This window comes from Labrus mixtus, chromosome 9 (genome assembly GCF_963584025.1).
Source record: "Labrus mixtus chromosome 9, fLabMix1.1, whole genome shotgun sequence".
In the NCBI taxonomy this organism is placed as follows: domain Eukaryota; kingdom Metazoa; phylum Chordata; class Actinopteri; order Labriformes; family Labridae; genus Labrus; species Labrus mixtus.
Window position 1 is genome coordinate 19,641,130 of NC_083620.1, and position 17,617 is coordinate 19,658,746.

The 17,617-nt window shown below is 39.5% G+C and overlaps 3 protein-coding genes across 4 annotated transcripts; 1 reads left to right on the forward strand and 2 right to left on the reverse strand.

Annotated features, from left to right (window-relative positions):
• The first annotated feature begins 1,666 nt into the window (after positions 1–1,666).
• On the forward strand, positions 1,667–7,309 carry zgc:112083 (uncharacterized protein LOC550461 homolog). Its single transcript, XM_061046732.1, has 10 exons — positions 1,667–1,753; positions 2,959–3,171; positions 4,039–4,265; positions 4,356–4,467; positions 4,560–4,712; positions 4,797–4,871; positions 5,340–5,460; positions 5,915–6,053; positions 6,169–6,293; positions 6,428–7,309. Exons 2-10 carry the CDS (start codon positions 3,021–3,023, stop codon positions 6,858–6,860), a joined length of 1,536 nt encoding a protein of 511 aa, XP_060902715.1. The 5' UTR covers positions 1,667–1,753; positions 2,959–3,020; the 3' UTR covers positions 6,861–7,309.
• A 1,337-nt stretch (positions 7,310–8,646) lies between these two features.
• LOC132980533 (uncharacterized) lies at positions 8,647–9,714 on the reverse strand. The gene is made up of 2 exons (XM_061046733.1): positions 9,524–9,714; positions 8,647–9,440 (listed from the first exon to the last, which is right to left on the reverse strand). Exons 1-2 carry the CDS (start codon positions 9,642–9,644, stop codon positions 8,773–8,775), a joined length of 789 nt encoding a protein of 262 aa, XP_060902716.1. The 5' UTR covers positions 9,645–9,714; the 3' UTR covers positions 8,647–8,772.
• A 371-nt stretch (positions 9,715–10,085) lies between these two features.
• Positions 10,086–14,585, reverse strand: LOC132979880 (uncharacterized). 2 transcript variants are annotated; one of them, XM_061045713.1, is made up of 6 exons: positions 14,323–14,585; positions 12,018–12,152; positions 11,775–11,864; positions 11,540–11,608; positions 10,963–11,086; positions 10,086–10,879 (listed from the first exon to the last, which is right to left on the reverse strand). In XM_061045713.1, the coding sequence occupies exons 2-6, from the start codon at positions 12,108–12,110 to the stop codon at positions 10,212–10,214; spliced, it is 1,044 nt and encodes a 347-aa protein (XP_060901696.1). In that variant the 5' UTR covers positions 12,111–12,152; positions 14,323–14,585; the 3' UTR covers positions 10,086–10,211. The 2 variants fall into 2 exon arrangements, with proteins under 2 accessions (XP_060901696.1, XP_060901695.1); XM_061045712.1 differs by having other exon boundaries at positions 12,018–12,155.
• Between the last annotated feature and the right edge of the window lie 3,032 nt (positions 14,586–17,617).

Consider the following 17,617-nt stretch of genomic DNA (forward strand, 5'->3'; position numbering starts at 1 on the left):
TATGGCACTAGAGCTGCCTCTGCTCCACCCTTTCTTTAAAAGACTTGTCTGGCTGGTAACAGTCTCACCTACATAGCTTATTCTATCACTTTGAAAGGGTGAAATATCATACTTGTCTCACTGTGTATGAATTATTGTTTTGGAGGCAAATTTTTTCATGTTGAAGCTGAAGGCTAAAAACCACTTCTGGCCATAAAAAGGGAAACTATTTCAACCAAAATGGTCATTTGGTTTAGGCTACTTGTGTTTTGTGTGAAAAAGCCATTACATGAATGTCGATAACACAATCAGCCAATTATCGGCAGCGTGGGAGGATCTATAGGTGTTACAAGTCTGAGTCTATACAGACCATTCTCTGACACAAATTAAAGAAATCCACCTTACAATGAAATGTGCACAACAACATAAATGTCCATCTAAAAAATCTGCATTGTTACTGTACAGCATTGCATGACTTTATTTGAGCTGTATCGACTTTGCATTAAAAAACATGCTCCCTCATGAAGATATTGTATTTCTTGGACAGCAATACATTGCATAGTGGGTTGCAGATTGTCAGCAAATTATGACCTCTAGTGGTAAGTATCTATTGCACAATTTAAAAGCATCATGTGGACCTGGAGGTGGCTGAGGGCCAAGAAAAGTAGTTCAGATTTCCTCTCTCTGCTACCTCCACTTCTTGGTACTGTTCCACGTTTTCCCAGGCTTGATGGGATTTTTCATTCCTGCTGACGTTAATTTCCCCACTTCCTGCTTGGACATCTAGATAGGCTACTTGCCAACACATATACCTTTTGATACAATGTGATTATTATCGTGCAACACTGTAACCAAGATTGGGTTTTTTAACTACATATCTAAAACTTCAGTGGTGGGGGTTTTGTTGGCCTGCACTCGTGTGTGTGAAAGTTTTTCACTGAACATGAGGATTTAACTTAACCAACATTTAACCAGTGGACATTTACAAGAAAGGAAGGTGGAGTTATCTTCAAATTTTATTATGCATTGATTAAAGGGTTACAGACAGCACTGAACTAATAAAGTAACATCAAGTCATCACATGTGCATGTAAGTATCTCCTCTGTCCTCAACTACATATAGGAATTTAGAATAACAAAAATGGGTACTTAAAAAAAATCATGGATTTATTTTTTCCAAACAGACCTTAAGCAGTCTGAGATATAAAGAGACATTTTGTTCAATTTAAGTTAACTCTTTCAACAAAAGAAAGGGTGATGGCAAGAAGGAATGGTTCAGCTTTATTGCAGGGTTTACTCAAGTGGTATATGAAGAGTTTAGCATGGATTGCATGATTTAACAAAACCATGGAAGAAAGCAAAAAAATAGAAGACATCACTGCACAGCAACATAAATAAAAATGTGCCAGGATAATCAAAATATATGATGGAATTTGCAAACTTGTAATGTAGAAAAACAACCTGTTGTAAAATATTTTTAAAAAGAAAATTGTTTTACCATTTAAAATGATTAAAAAAAAGTGTAATTTACTGGGATTTATACGAGTTTTATAAAGAAAAAACATGACATTCAAATTATTTTTTACAGTCTATGATTCAAATACGCTGAAAGACTCCTCCGGCACTGTAGTTGGCGCGCTGTGCACTTTTTGTCACTTACACGAAGAAGAACAATTTCCGTGTGAGGCTCGCGCTTACAGGAAATAAACAAAAGCAGACAAGCTGAGAGGAGGGAACAAGAACAGAGCTGCTGCAGCAACTTTCAAATAACACCCGTAAGAAGCATTTAAATATTTAGTATTACAAATCTTGGTAACATTAATGTGTTTTATACATTAAATTATCAAGTGAAGATTAAACAAATGTTTAATGTTTAACGGTTAAATGGTGATTAACGTTGGGATTAGCACAAAGTCGACCTAGAAGCAAACCTGTGACAGATTCAGAGTTAGCTCGACTGAAAGCCAAACAACAGCTTTCATACCAACTAGGCTTGTGGGGCGTTACAAAGCTAAACATAAACAGTGTAAATTATGTCCAGGTGATTACGAAAAAAAGTCGCCACCTGGATTTAACTAAGCAAATAGGTAAGAGCCTCCCATTGGATAATAACTGCATGGGCGATTATCTTTCAGCTGGCAACAAGTGATGCAATGAGTAGCTTCTCATTTCTTAAACTACCATGTTGAAAGACACATCCTGTGGTCGTGGAGAAGATGTTAAGTCTGTTTGAGACACATCTAAGGAGATGTTGCAGAAGCTACTAAAATTGGGTTAAAAACTGTCCAACACATTATTAAAAACTAGAAGGAAGATTCACCCTGTTCCAGAGTGATCAGGGTAAGAAGAGAGGAAGATGAAGTGATGCACCCATCATGCCTACTGTACAAGCCTGTGGGGGCAGTGCTATGATCTGGGGTTGGTCAGGTCTAGGTTCAGCAGCATTATGTGCCTGCTGACTACCTGAATATACTGAATGATCAGGTTATTCCATCAATGGATTTTCTCTTCCCTGATGGCACGGGCATATTCCAAGATGACAATGCCAGGATTCATCGGGCTCAAATTATGAAAAGAGTGGTTCAGGGTGCATGACACATGGATTGGCCTCCACAGAGTCCAGACCTTAACCCCCATTGTAGAATCTTTGGCATGTGCTGGAGAAGACTTTTGCGCAGTGGTCCGACTCTCCAAATCATCAATATGAGATCTTGGTGAAAAATTAATGCAACACTGGACGGAAATAAATCTTGTGACGTTGCAGAAGCTTATCGAAACATTGCCACAGCGAATGCGCGGTGTAATCAAAGCTAAAGGCGGTCCAACGAAATATCAGAGTGTGTGATCTTTTTTTTTTGGTGGCGACTTTTATTTTTGGGCCAGGCAGTGTATGTTAGCACATTTAGCTAGCATTAAAATTGAACTTATTGAAGGCTACAGTTCCCCCCCCTCCCTGTTTGAATGTCATTTTTCTGTGAAGGTGTTCACGATTGAGCTCATGCAGCAGCAACATCAGCTGAGTACGTCGTTTCTTTTACCGCCATGATGACAACGAAGAGGCTGGATAATTTCGAGGTGGTGTGTGAGTGGGGAGGATGCAACTTCAAGGGACACACCATGGAGGAGCTGAGCGATCACATGTCCCTACATTTAAAGGACTACCTTGGAGACAACGATGCCTTAGAGGACTTGGGTGAGTGAGAACAAATACAGGAGCGGAGCTGGGGAAGATCACCTAAATCAATATTGGTAAATGGACTTGAGCTTATAGAGCGCTTTTCTAGTCTTCCGACTACTCAAAGTGCTTTTACACCGCAGGTCACACCCACCCATTCACACACTGATGGTAGTGATCGCCATGTAGTATCATCCATCAGAAGTAACTAATCCCATTCATACACCACCACTGAAGCAGCGGGAGCAATTCGGGGTTAAGTGTCTTGCCCAAGAACACATCGGACATGTTGCCCAGCTGGGGATTGAACCCTCGACCTTCCGGTTGAGAGGCAACAGCCGCCCCATTAACAGTTCATTCATCAAAACCTTTAAGCAGTCAGAACGTCTTTTTGGATCAGAAGACCCTCTAATATTGAAGAACATGAAGTAACTAATGGAGCATCTAAAACAATTATTGACTTCTCTCAAAGTTTACCTTTTCATTTTTTTTTTACCTGTGGCTTGAACAAATGTAGCCAATCCCAGGATCAAATCTGTGAGATATAATGTATTACATTAGAGAGATGATATTTAGAAATGACTGGACTTTTTCATACTGTTAACATGAATAAAAACAATATGTATCTCCTGGAATAAAAGGGCAGGTTTCATAGGTTTACCAAAAAATTACAAAACTCTATTTAATAACCAATAAGACTCATGATAACACTAAGTAACATTACACAACACAGATCATGCTGATGTTATTTATATCTGGTTATTGCACGGTATCCAGTTTGGTGCCCAGCTCTACTTAGTAAATTCTCAATATGTCCACATTTATATCCTGTTATGACTTTAGTTTCTTAATTGCAGATATAACTCTCTCCTTCTCTTCGTTCAGATGAGTATGCCTGTCTCTGGACTGGTTGTGAATTTCTATCCATGGGTAGCCCCACAGAGCTGGAGTTCCACGCTTACTTCCACAACTACCACGGCAAGCTCAAGTTCATCGGCTCTCAGCTGCTCAAGTCCCGACCTGACCTGCCCAGCTGCAACCAAGGCCTGCACAGCAACAACCTGGTTCCCGAAGGGTCGGAGGGATACGTTTGCCAGTGGGAGAACTGTGATGTAGGTGATCTTAATTCAAGTTATGCAATGATCGCCAAATGTCTGTTAGCACTCTCGTTATTTATTTTCTATATTTCTATCTTCATGCAGAGTACATTTAACAACCCAGAGTGGTTCTACAGACATGTGGACAATCATGTTGAGAGTGCTGAGCCAGAGTCTCTCCCACAGCAACAGCAGGCTCTCTTCTGCCACTGGACAGGTACGACTGAGTGACACAGATGTTAAAGAGATGTTCCTGGTATGTTCATTTCTCTGTGGTGGTGTTGTCTCTAACTGATGTTTGTGTTGAAGGCTGTGATGCTTACTTCAAGATCAAATACCGCTTGAGGGAACACATGCGGAGTCACACTCAGGAGAGACTCGTAGCCTGTCCAACATGTGGCAGCATGTTCTCCAGTAACACCAAGCTGTTCGACCACCTCCACAGGCAGGCCGAACCTATAGGCGAGGGGGACACTTTATTCTATGCTGATGTGTTACATGTACGTTAATAAATAAATGCTGACTTTGTGGCTCTCTTTTAAACAGAGTCGCTGGTTTGTGAACATTGTGGCAAAGCTTTTTCCAGCGAAAGGCTTTTGAGGGATCATGTTCGTCAGCACGGTAAAGATCATTTTCCATAACGCTTGTCTTTAAATGCTGTCAGATTGAACTGAATTAGATTTCTAGGATTACTTCAGTCACATCTAATAATTCAATTAAAAAAACTTTGTATTTGGCACAGTGTGATCTTCAGATGTTTTCCAATCATTATACATCCAGATATTTTTGTTTCTGTCTTGCTCAGAATCATATTATGGCTGTTTTATAATATGAACCTGTTATTATTAAAGATTGCATTTTTTTATTCACTAGTCATAACACCAGTAAGTCAGCTCAGGTTTGGAGGCTCATCATTGTTATGTTGTCATCGAGGTAGTCGTGTTAAATCTGGTCTTCAGGATTAGATTGGGTGAGGTCACAGCAACTATTTGATTAACCGACATCAGATGTGTAATACTTGATCCATTTCAGGTTCTTTTTTTTTTTTTTAGATGTGTCATTTTCCTGCTTTGTTCTTTTTGCTCTTAGTGAATCAGGTGAAGTGTCCCTTCTGTGACATGACCTGCACCACTCTGGCAGCTCTGAAGATCCACATCCGGTTCCGTCACTGCGACGAGCGACCCTATCCGTGTGACTTCTGTGACAAGAGGTAGACCTTCAGATCAGCTTATTTGTTGTCCGCACCTCTGTTGTTTGGCAAAGAAGTGGCTACACATTACACTTATGAACTCATTCCTGTCTGATTCTATATTTCCAGAAGTTTTGGGGGCACAATGCAGTTTCAAAGCACTCAGCAACTCACTGAATACTCCCCTCTTGATCTTTAGCATATGAAAAACACCACCTCAGCATATTTTTAAATAATGTCTTAATTCATTTAAGTCGCAGAAAATCCCCTGACATTTTCTTTAATGTAACATCTCAATTTTAAGACTTTAACTGAAACCACATATTAAAACATTCCTGTTAAAAAGACTTTATTTGTTTGGGATTCTAAAAATATTAATCTAATGAGTTACTATGTATCTGTGGACTGTAAACTTGGACTTATATTAGCTCTTTGCAATGAAGTTGTCATACTCTTTTTATTTTTTTATAAATAGATTTAAGAACCAGCGCGATCTACAGAAGCACACAGAGGTTCACAATGAGGGCACAGTGTATCACTGTACGGTGGAGGGATGCGATTATTCTTGTCACACATTCCCAACCATGAGCCACCATTTCAAGAGAGTGCATGAGGTTCGTAAGCGGAAACGCTTCCTTCATCCTCATCAGTGAAGACATCAGTCTGATTAATAGTTGCAATGATAAACTGTTACATGCATTATTTAACTTGCTTAATGTTTACTATCAGGTTGGAGGCATGTCCAAGTATAAGTGCCATATCTGTGATAAGGTCTTCTCCTGGTGTTACACGCTCACTCTACACCTTCGCAAGAAGCACGAGCTGAAATGGCCTTCTGGACATTCCCGCTTCAGGTAGGTCACTGAAAAAAGGGATTTCTAAAATTGATGCTTTTCCCCAGTTATTGCCGCAAATGTAAGAAATTAGAAGACAAGACTAAAATGAAAATTAGATGAGTATTTGTTCCATGTGTTTTTTTCCACTGCAGATACAGAAAGGATGTGGACGGCTTCCTAAAAGTAAACATGGTGCGCTTCGAGACAGTCGAAGTGACGAAGGAGATCATGAAGAACATGGCCAAGAAGCCGCAGAGCCTTCGGAAAAGTCAGAGAACCAGCAGCCGGAACAAGAGGGCGGAGGTCACGCTGGAGAGCGGACGCAGCTCTCCTGCAGGATCCTCCTCGCCCTCCTCCAGCTCCTCCTCGTCGTACTCTTCTGAGCTCTCCGGAGGTGAAGACGTTTCTTCTCAGCCCAGCCCCAGAGGCAGCGACTCCCCGGTCTACTGCGTCATGAGCACCATCCCTCACATCGAGGAGGAGCCTGGAGGACTGTCCCAGGAGGACTGTGATGGCGGTGGGACATCTGGAGCAGTCCAAGCCCTAACCGAGGTGGCAAGAGGCCTGGGTATGGACGTGGTGTAAGCTGTGCGGCACCTTCTGGTGACTCTTATGCAAATGAACAGCCTCTTGTTTATTTTACTGTGAAGCTTCAGTGGATACACTGCTGGTGTTTTTGTTTTTCAGCCGGCGCCCGCTCGCGGTGTCTTGTGTTTTAAAAGTGCCGATACATTGAGACAGTCATCTCTGAACTGGTTTTAGAGACCTCTTACTGCAGCTCTTATTCCTCAGCTTAACCATGTGACGGCTAACAAAACCATCTGTTAAAGATAACCCAATATGTCTGAACAAAGCTTGTGCGAATGTTGGAAGTTAAACGCACTACTAAACCATTCTATAATGTTGCTCTTAACGTGTACTTTTACACATGTTCTTTTTTTCTGTCATGTTTCAATGATGAAGAATTTCAGAGGACGTGTATGATGTAGCGTAATTTTATTGATTCAAATTTTAAATACATTTTTGATACAAAAGCTTCTCTTGTTTGTGTTTGTTTGTCACGTCTGCTGTGGCTGGATGGAAACATGGATTGGTCTTTCAGTGAAAACTTTGACATATCAGGATGTTATTATGTCCACTACTTTAGTTATTGACCAGAAACCTGCACATGTCATTCCCAGAAGCCTCAGCTGTACTTTCTTTTCAGAGTGAATCAGCACATGGAAGCATGCTAACACACACTTCACTAGTGAACATGGTAGACATTCAGTGTAGGCTCCCTGCTAAACCTCTGCACCTGAGCGTCGTCACTGTCTTGGTCTCAACACCACGTTTTGAAGGTCTTGGTCTCGCCTCCTAATGGAAAGCATTTTTACTCAGTCTTGTCTCGGTCTCAGACAGCCCAGACTCCAGATTTTTAATCAAGACCATCACTGACAGGCTTCTTTTCCATGTCATTGCTGTGATTAGAAGGTAAGCGTAGACTCGCCCTGCCTTGGTCTCAGTTTTGACTCGGTCTCTATCCCTAAATGTCTTGGCCTTGTCTCGGTCTACGAGCGCCCTGGTCTCGGGTATGTCTTGATCTCGGTTAGTGTGGTCTTGACCAACAACACTAGTAGAGAGTCTCCCAAATATAGCTTTATAGAGCTCCAAGCATTTCTGCAGACCCAAAACAGTAAACTTAGAAACAATCCATTACCCCCTTTATTTCTACATGTTTCAGTTTCACAATCATTTTTAAACCTTGAAGCAAAGAGCAGACGTCTAGAGTGTCCCGAAGTTCAAACAAAGTTTTGCAAAGGTGCTTTTTGGTGGGAAACAAAAATTCCAAAAGATGGAAGAACCAAGGCACTCTTCAGAAAAAGGTGAAAAGCCATTATTGTCCAGTATGTATGGTTATGTACTGAAGTAGCCGATTGTGTGCTGAGGACTAAACCCTGAAGAAGGCTGTATGTGCCTCTACACGCGGGTTGTTGTCAAGCTTTTTGATGACTTCAACAATTTCGATGATGAAATAGCCAATTTATTAAATGCTTTTAACTTTTTTTTTTCCCAGAAGAGCACCTTGTTTTTTTTTTCACCTTTTCGATTTTTTAAACCTTTCCCACCCCTCCAATATGAGCATTGAAACAGCTTGACTAAGTCTTCTTCCACAGAGTTCATGTGAACCTGTCTATGACTAAATCAAACCAGCAAGCGAGCTGGCAGATGAATCAGATGAAGCATTAACAAGGTTAAAAAAAATCTTTCTCTCTAACTTGTTTTCATTTCTTGGACAGTGAGGAGCTCCCCTGAATTCATGCACGGACCAGCTTGTCCAGTGAAATTGTTGTTATTGGATTAGCTCTCCTGTTTTGTGGGACGGATCCTGGAGACTCGGTGCTCGAGGTTCAATGTCTGCAGAAAGTCGGGCTAGGGGAGCTGATATCTGCAGCAGAGGAAATGACACTTCAGTTTGTGTGGCTGCAGAAACTCCCTCACTGTGGTAAACGGTCTCCTACTGCCTGACGGCGAGAGGGAAATAAAGAGGTGTTGAAGAGTAACCATGAGAAACATCTGTCTGCCTCTGTGCTACAGGAGGTATCCCCATCACTCTGCAGTGAGTTAAGGTGAGCTCTTTTAAGAAATGTTGTCTCCAGTAGAGATCCATCCTTTTGTCTGAGTCCCACATATTTTGGTAGGAATGTAATTCAGCCCTTGGATAAGGAATGTGTCCAATAGGAGTTCTGCTCACATCACATACATTACTGTAAGGGTACAAGAATGCAAAATCACTCGTATGTTTAACTGGTTTGATGTGTGAAGAACCAAAGTTGTCCTCCACAGTTTCCTGCTTCAGCCTCTTCACTTCAAGGAAGCTGTCGCACTCGAGCTGCCGCTTCCTGACAGCCGAGCTGCCAAGCCTTTCATCAAGTCCAGCAGTCACCGTCTGATCCCGAGAGTTGTCTCTAGGAGTTAAATCCTTTGTTTGGTTAATTTGTTGGTTCCTGTGTTTCTCCTTCTCATCAAGTTTCTCCTTCCAGAGCAGATGCCAGTGATGTTCCAGCTCCTCCCTATTACCGCTTTGGCAAGATGCTGGTGAAGATGTGTGAAGGTCGGAGTGGTGTCTTCTGTTGAAGGAGCTGACATCTTCTGCTGCTTTTCTGAAGTATCCACATGGAGAGTCTATAACAGGAGAAGCAGGTCAGGCTTGATATTATGGCAGAATTCTCCCGTTTAGAAACAACATTTCTGGTACATTGACTCACCGTGATTTGAGTGTCTGCAGGAGGACCAGTCTGATTCTTTGTGTTGCACCCTATCAGGTAAGACAGCGGCTGGATAATCAGGTGTCCATTCACCGCAGAGATCGTCTGGTTTTTGCTGCATTTTCTGTTCAATGATGCATCAAATAGAATTTTTAAAGAACAAATTGTAAGTGGAATGTGTTACAGAAGTAGAAAACCTTTTATAAAAACATGGCTGAACAAAAAAAACAGACAAAACCGCTTTTTTATATGTTATATGTTTTTTTTTTCACCTTTTCGATTTTTTAAACCTTTCCCACCCCTCCAATATGAGCATTGAAACAGCTTGACTAAGTCTTCTTCCACAGAGTTCATGTGAACCTGTCTATGACTAAATCAAACCAGCAAGCGAGCTGGCAGATGAATCAGATGAAGCATTAACAAGGTTAAAAAAAATCTTTCTCTCTAACTTGTTTTCATTTCTTGGACAGTGAGGAGCTCCCCTGAATTCATGCACGGACCAGCTTGTCCAGTGAAATTGTTGTTATTGGATTAGCTCTCCTGTTTTGTGGGACGGATCCTGGAGACTCGGTGCTCGAGGTTCAATGTCTGCAGAAAGTCGGGCTAGGGGAGCTGATATCTGCAGCAGAGGAAATGACACTTCAGTTTGTGTGGCTGCAGAAACTCCCTCACTGTGGTAAACGGTCTCCTACTGCCTGACGGCGAGAGGGAAATAAAGAGGTGTTGAAGAGTAACCATGAGAAACATCTGTCTGCCTCTGTGCTACAGGAGGTATCCCCATCACTCTGCAGTGAGTTAAGGTGAGCTCTTTTAAGAAATGTTGTCTCCAGTAGAGATCCATCCTTTTGTCTGAGTCCCACATATTTTGGTAGGAATGTAATTCAGCCCTTGGATAAGGAATGTGTCCAATAGGAGTTCTGCTCACATCACATACATTACTGTAAGGGTACAAGAATGCAAAATCACTCGTATGTTTAACTGGTTTGATGTGTGAAGAACCAAAGTTGTCCTCCACAGTTTCCTGCTTCAGCCTCTTCACTTCAAGGAAGCTGTCGCACTCGAGCTGCCGCTTCCTGACAGCCGAGCTGCCAAGCCTTTCATCAAGTCCAGCAGTCACCGTCTGATCCCGAGAGTTGTCTCTAGGAGTTAAATCCTTTGTTTGGTTAATTTGTTGGTTCCTGTGTTTCTCCTTCTCATCAAGTTTCTCCTTCCAGAGCAGATGCCAGTGATGTTCCAGCTCCTCCCTATTACCGCTTTGGCAAGATGCTGGTGAAGATGTGTGAAGGTCGGAGTGGTGTCTTCTGTTGAAGGAGCTGACATCTTCTGCTGCTTTTCTGAAGTATCCACATGGAGAGTCTATAACAGGAGAAGCAGGTCAGGCTTGATATTATGGCAGAATTCTCCCGTTTAGAAACAACATTTCTGGTACATTGACTCACCGTGATTTGAGTGTCTGCAGGAGGACCAGTCTGATTCTTTGTGTTGCACCCTATCAGGTAAGACAGCGGCTGGATAATCAGGTGTCCATTCACCGCAGAGATCGTCTGGTTTTTGCTGCATTTTCTGTTCAATGATGCATCAAATAGAATTTTTAAAGAACAAATTGTAAGTGGAATGTGTTACAGAAGTAGAAAACCTTTTATAAAAACATGGCTGAACAAAAAAAACAGACAAAACCGCTTTTTTATACTTAAAAAAAGATCATATTTCAAATCATATAAATCAAACTTTTTCCTCATTTGTGTTGCTGCTTCAAAACAGAGTTAGTCGATTCTGTCAACTAAAAGTAATATAGATAAGTCAACATGGTTTGGTTATTAATATAAAATATTATCTGACAAATATACGACTGAATTAAAATTTATTTGTCAGTTTAAATCTTTACATTTGAACAACTAAAAAAGCCTCAAATCCTCTTTAACTGTGTTTTCACACAATATGGCACAGAATTTAAAGAAAGAAAAACATTGTAGTCGTCTTAAGTAATAAAATATTTGATACATTTTCTTTTTTTACCTTCAGTCGTTGGTGGTGATAAATCCTCCATGCAATGCAGGCATGCATTGCACCCCATCTCCCTGGTTTCTGAAAGAAAAGATATAAAAAAAAAACACATAACGTGAGTGATTATTCTCAGATTGCATCTTAATCAAATCTTATAATAAAACAAATCTTTTGGACTTTCAAAAAGGAAGCACGAGAAGAACCCAGCTTGTCTCATCATGTTTTGACCGATGCATCGTGGACTCACCTTTGAGCTGAATAATTTGTGTGTTTCTTTGTGAAAGGCCGTGACGGGAGCAAACAAAGGCCTCGTGTCTCTGGGAAGGCGTGCCAGAAACTGTATGGTGAGAAAAGGTTCAACATTTTAGTTTTATTGTGGGGGGGGGGGGGGGGGGGGGGTGAAGAAATATAATCAAGCTTCAGGTGGTAAAAGTTCTGAATGAGATCACTTTCAATGTGATTTACACAGTATTGTGAAACATCTGCTTACATTACTGTCCTGAGTTCCCATTGGAGGGGCTGGTATGGTCGCTGATTGGTACAGGAAGGGAGTGAAGGCATGCTGGTGAGCGTGCTGAAGCATTTGAAGATGTTGAAGAACCAGGAGGAGCGTATAGGGAAAGCACTGCTGAGAGGAGATGTGTGAGGAGAATGCAGTTTTAGTTCCTGAGCAGGGGAGATGATAAAACTCACAGGGAAGACATTTCTCACAGTGTGACAAGATTAGCTCCTGAGGCTACAACTGATTAGCCCTGTTCTATTTTAGCCTACATTAGTTTATATTTTTGGCAAACTGGCCAAAATGAAAGCACACGGGCTGGCCTGGGTTCAAATCCGACCTGCAGCTCCTTTCCTGCATGTTATTCCCAGATCTCTATCTCCCTGATTTCTGGCACTATCCACTGTCCTTACTCTCCTATAAAGGCACAAAAAGCCAAAAAATAAATATATATATATATATATATATATATATTTTTTTTTTTTTTTTTTTGATGATGATGATGATGACATGTACATATGATGTAAAAGAAATCAGCAGGCATGGTGCGACTAAAACAAACTCAGTGGGTGTCTCCTGTTGAATAGAGAAAGTTGTTTTGATGACTTCAAATAGTAGAACATATTATATACATTATACATTCACACTGAAAATCCATGAGCAAATGACATCATCCTGCTACAATGCATTACAGACGGTAAGCCAATTGAGGCCTTCAGTTTGCCAATCCGTTTAATTAATTTTGGATACATCCGTTCCAAGAACACATGATTAGTAATGCTGTTAGTGAATGAGAGCACTGCTATATGCAGCCTATCTGTATTGAATATAAAGTATGGAAGAAGAGGCAACAGGAGGGAAATAACTAGGATGCCTTTCAAAAACTAAACATGAGAATCTAGGAGAAAAAAGACTCAAGTCGCAGTGAGGGTACATGGCAGTTTGTTCATTTTGAAGAATATTGCTTGCATCTAAATGAATTCAAACGTATTAAAACTTCTGATGTTGAAAAATCAATAAAACACCTCAGAATTTTCTACAATTTGCGTGTCAGAAGTACCTAATGAGTTAATCATCAGATAATCAATTGGAACCTATTTTCATGTCAAACCCTGAGTTAAGCCTTGAGTGTGTTTCACCTTCATTTGAGCTAATTTTCCACGAGTCATGTTAGTATTTGCTACTTTTCTGTTATTATTTGACTGTCAATTTGACACATTTTATTTCTAGGCTGTAAGTTAGACAATACAAATCATCGTACTCTGCTCTTTTTGAAATTCTTTCCTTTACATTGTATCTACTGAGCAGAGCGTTAAGAGCAGACATGATGCTTCTGTCGTCGTGTTGTTCCTCTTTCGTAAAGCATAACGTGTAACATGGCAGAGATGATTTGCAATTCATTAGAATCCAAGACAACACTTATCTAGTCTGCAACTAAGTCTAAAAGTTATATTACACCAGTTTGTTGAATCTGCTTTTTTTAGAAGTTTCCCAAAGATGATATTGATTACAAGCCTCTTGTTATTCAATGGACACCTGCTGCTTTATTTTTGTGAGAAAAAGATTCATCTGAAATCCTCCATCCCTGCATCGAAGTAAAAGAACATAGGTAATTTGTTTCAATGACACACCACATTTTCCTCTAAACGATCTCCCTCCTGTGCCAGGAGTTTCTCCTCCATCCTCCTGTTTGTGTCCTTAAACCTCTCTGGGCCACAGCAATCCAATCACCTCATCCCTCCCTTCTCATAAAGACGAGATTAACTGGAGGTTACACATCCTACATTCTTAAAATTTTGTCCATGTCAGCGTGCTGCAGAAATCTCTTAATCTCATAAAGGAGCTGTTAGGAGCGCAAACAGAGTGAATGAGCAGCTCGCTGGGTCACCTGAGGGCACTGAGACCACTGCTGCTGCTCCTTACCTCAAAAACACTCTCCATCAGTCATGAGTCTCAGTACTTTAGAACTTCACACAGCTTAAGCTAGAAATGTTTACAGTGCCAGTTTCTCTCATACTGATTTTCTTAGTTTTAATCATCAAAGCTAATTGTTGGATTGACAAAGAGACCTTTAGTTTAATCAAGCACTGCTAGTTGAAAATGAGAATTATTTAGTGTAGACCAAACCATTTATTTGACCATTTGATAGAGAAGAAGTGATCCATTGACGAATGCAAATAACTCTTACCTAATTAAAGCTATTCCAAAAGATCAAATTGAGCATTAAACATAAAAACAATCACACACATTCCATGTCCCAGTGTTTCCTAACTCCCCAGTCTAATATGTTTCTTACCTGTGCGATGCAGTGAAGAGAATGTCAAATCCTAATTTCCTGTTGGGATGACCCCGCTCTTACAGGTTTTAAAAAATAAAATAAAATCAGCCAATAAAGACGAGATAATGACTCGTAAATTGTCCTTTTCTATATCACCACATGGAACTCAGTAGAGGTCTGCCAATGGGAGAATGGATCCTCTCTTAAAAACAAACAAACAAACAGCAGTGGCGACTTCAGTGCAGCAGGAGCACTTGTTGAAGTGAGCCAACATCAGCTGTCTGCTGCCCATGGACAATTAGTCAGTGTTACTTACCAACACCAGAAAAGACCATTAACTACTCCTAATGGCTTAACCTTATCCCATCAGCCCCCTAAACCCTTCTGATTCAGTTTAAAGAGACAGCTTATGTGACAACAGGACGGCCCGTCTTATAGAGATGCTCTAGCCATTTAATCATTTAGTTGTGCTTTATTAAGACACTGTATACTTTAACACAATGAAAGCAGCTATCTGATATGAGTAGTGTTTATAGCAGACGCTAAGACAATGTTTATGAAAAAATAGCACAAAAAAACAAAACTAAATTCTATGGCGCGTCCATTCAAAACAAAACAGTTTGAATGAATTAACCAGGATATTGAATAGAATAAAATAGAATAGAATAGAATAGAATAGAATTACTTTATTGATCCCAAACTGGGAAATTGTGGCGTTACAGCAGCAGGTTATCCAAACACACAATATGAGTAAAAAACACAATGTTAGCAAATCTAAACACAATATAATATTAACTACAAAGTAAATAAGTACTAAAAGATATAAAAACTAAGAATGTGAATATATACAACCAGGATTTAACTAAGCATTACTAGTCTTAAATAGGAAGATTAAATATGGAAGATTAAATGTAAATGTGCAAAAACAGAGTCGTAAATGGACAGTATTGACATAAGTTAAAGTGTATGAGTGTAGACATATTATAAGCAGAAACTATACAGTATAACGGCGAGTAGACAGACAAATTAAGTGAACATGAGTGCAGGGATAATTTGTAAATTTAACATGTGCAGAACAGATTACAGTATGGAGAGACAGATATTATCATGATTGTTGCTCTGTGGCAGCAGATTTCAGAGGATCAGGTATGGACGATGCATACTAATGCTACTAATAGCTGCTGTGTTGTATCTAATGCAACTCTTTATTATTGCATGAAAAAAATACACAAGTAGACCCCCATTGCATTTCAAATTGCAAGTTTTTTAATCACAATTTTTGCACCGTGGTGTCATTGGCAGTGCCATACACTTTCCATTTATGATTGATTTGCACACAGGATATTTCAAACCTTTTGTACTTGAAGGTAGTTATTTTATTTGTTGTTCAATGCTCTTAATTCTACAAGTAAGAGTTATATCGGTGTTTTAGAGTGAATTTGTTGTTTTATGCTCTCTGTCACACTGCACCATGAAAACACCAAGCAAAGTTTTCCTGCGTGTGTTGCAGTTGAGTTAACTCAAAAACTTCATAATTCAAAGTTTCATTTTAAAAAGATGTTTATAAGTAGTAATTATGATTTCAACTTAGACAGGGAATTTCAAGAGTTTGATCTCACAGATCATTTTTAGCCGGTTAATGAGCAGACAAACATTTCTTCTGATGCCTTCACATAGAAAAAACCAAACACCACCACCAGCAGCAATATGACTCATTTTTAATGCCTGAAGCTGTTGCTACCTGGTTGTCCTGTAGATCAGAACTGCCTTTATGTACATTTTTCACAGCAAAGATTCACAGTGAGCGACGTGTTTGATGCTATATACTTCCACATGTACATGATCAGAAAAGAGATGAGTCACGGCTTCGTCCACAGAGTCTGACACAAAAGAAAAGTTTCTCACAGCAGCTTTAAGCATCTTTACAATCACAGGTTCACAATCCTGAAAATGTTGCATCATTCAACAGCTCTGGTACCAAAAACATTGAAAGAACTGTTAAGCTGTTCATATGTTTCCTGTGCATGCTGTGCGCTTTTCTTTAGAATCGTTGAATGAAGAGATACCAGTTAATCTTTTTGCTTTCATTTTTTAAAATACTGTCTTATTATTTCGTGTTAAAGTTAAACCAACAATACTAAAGCTATGACCCAGTTCATGGGACATAATATCTGCTGTGATATTTACTAGATTGTTGTTGCAGTTTATTTACCTGAAACCAACAAGTAATAATGTAAAATAATGTAAAAAATCTAAAGCTGAAAAATCACTTTTCACTAGAAATAAAACCTCCCAAACATAAAGCGACATGTTGTTATGAAGAGTTATTTTCATATTTAGTATGTTATTACAGAAGTAAGAAGCTCTTTAAACTGCACAATCTGGCTCAGGCTTTTTGTCCTGAGTGGCCCCAGACAAATTAGGCTACCCTTCAATTGGATCCCATTAAGCAAAACATAAGATGGTGATTGGATTTGGTTTTAGGAAGACGTGTTCTCCTTGATTAGCTAATTCCATTCTCACTAATCATCCAAATCCAGTTAGTATGGGCAGTGTTAAAGCTGCTGCTCCGTCAACGAACAGGTCTCACCCGGCCTGAACCATTACTCTCTACAAGTCACAATCCACCTGAGTGCCAAGATTGATCAAACACCCACAGCGGCTTCTTTTTCAGCCGTAAATGTCTTATTCAACAGAAATGTTCACGTGGACTGAAATGTTCCTACAACTCTTTGAAGAAGCTACAATTTCAGAAATAATGATTTTTACGAAATTTACAGAAAAAAACTTTACAAGAGCCAAAGTGCCAGGTAGCTGTATTATTGAAATCATTTAAATTCAAAACAAAAAAATTAAGACATTGGAGAACAATTACATTTTAAAGTAAAAAATAAGCAGATACCAAAGCACTGGAATAATAAGAATTATAAATTAAATTATGAGGACATTCAGCATCTTAGCATCACTGTATGCTGAAACAATGCTGCTGAGATTTAAAATGAGTATTAAATAAAAAAAATATATGTAATAACATTCCTAAAACAAAATCATCATGTTTTCATGTGCATAACATAATAAGATAAAATATTATTTACTGCATATTGCAATAATAGCTGGTTTATAAAAGGAATATATTACTGGAGCTGTTAATGTAATAATAATAATAATAATAATAATAATATATCCACTGTTTATCAATATATTTCAGATCTGTTTTGCATCTCATGTCTTAAACACAGCTTATATTGTTTTAATCAGTGACTTTCATTAGCTGTAGCTTTTCACACACGCACACAAACATGCAGGCACACAC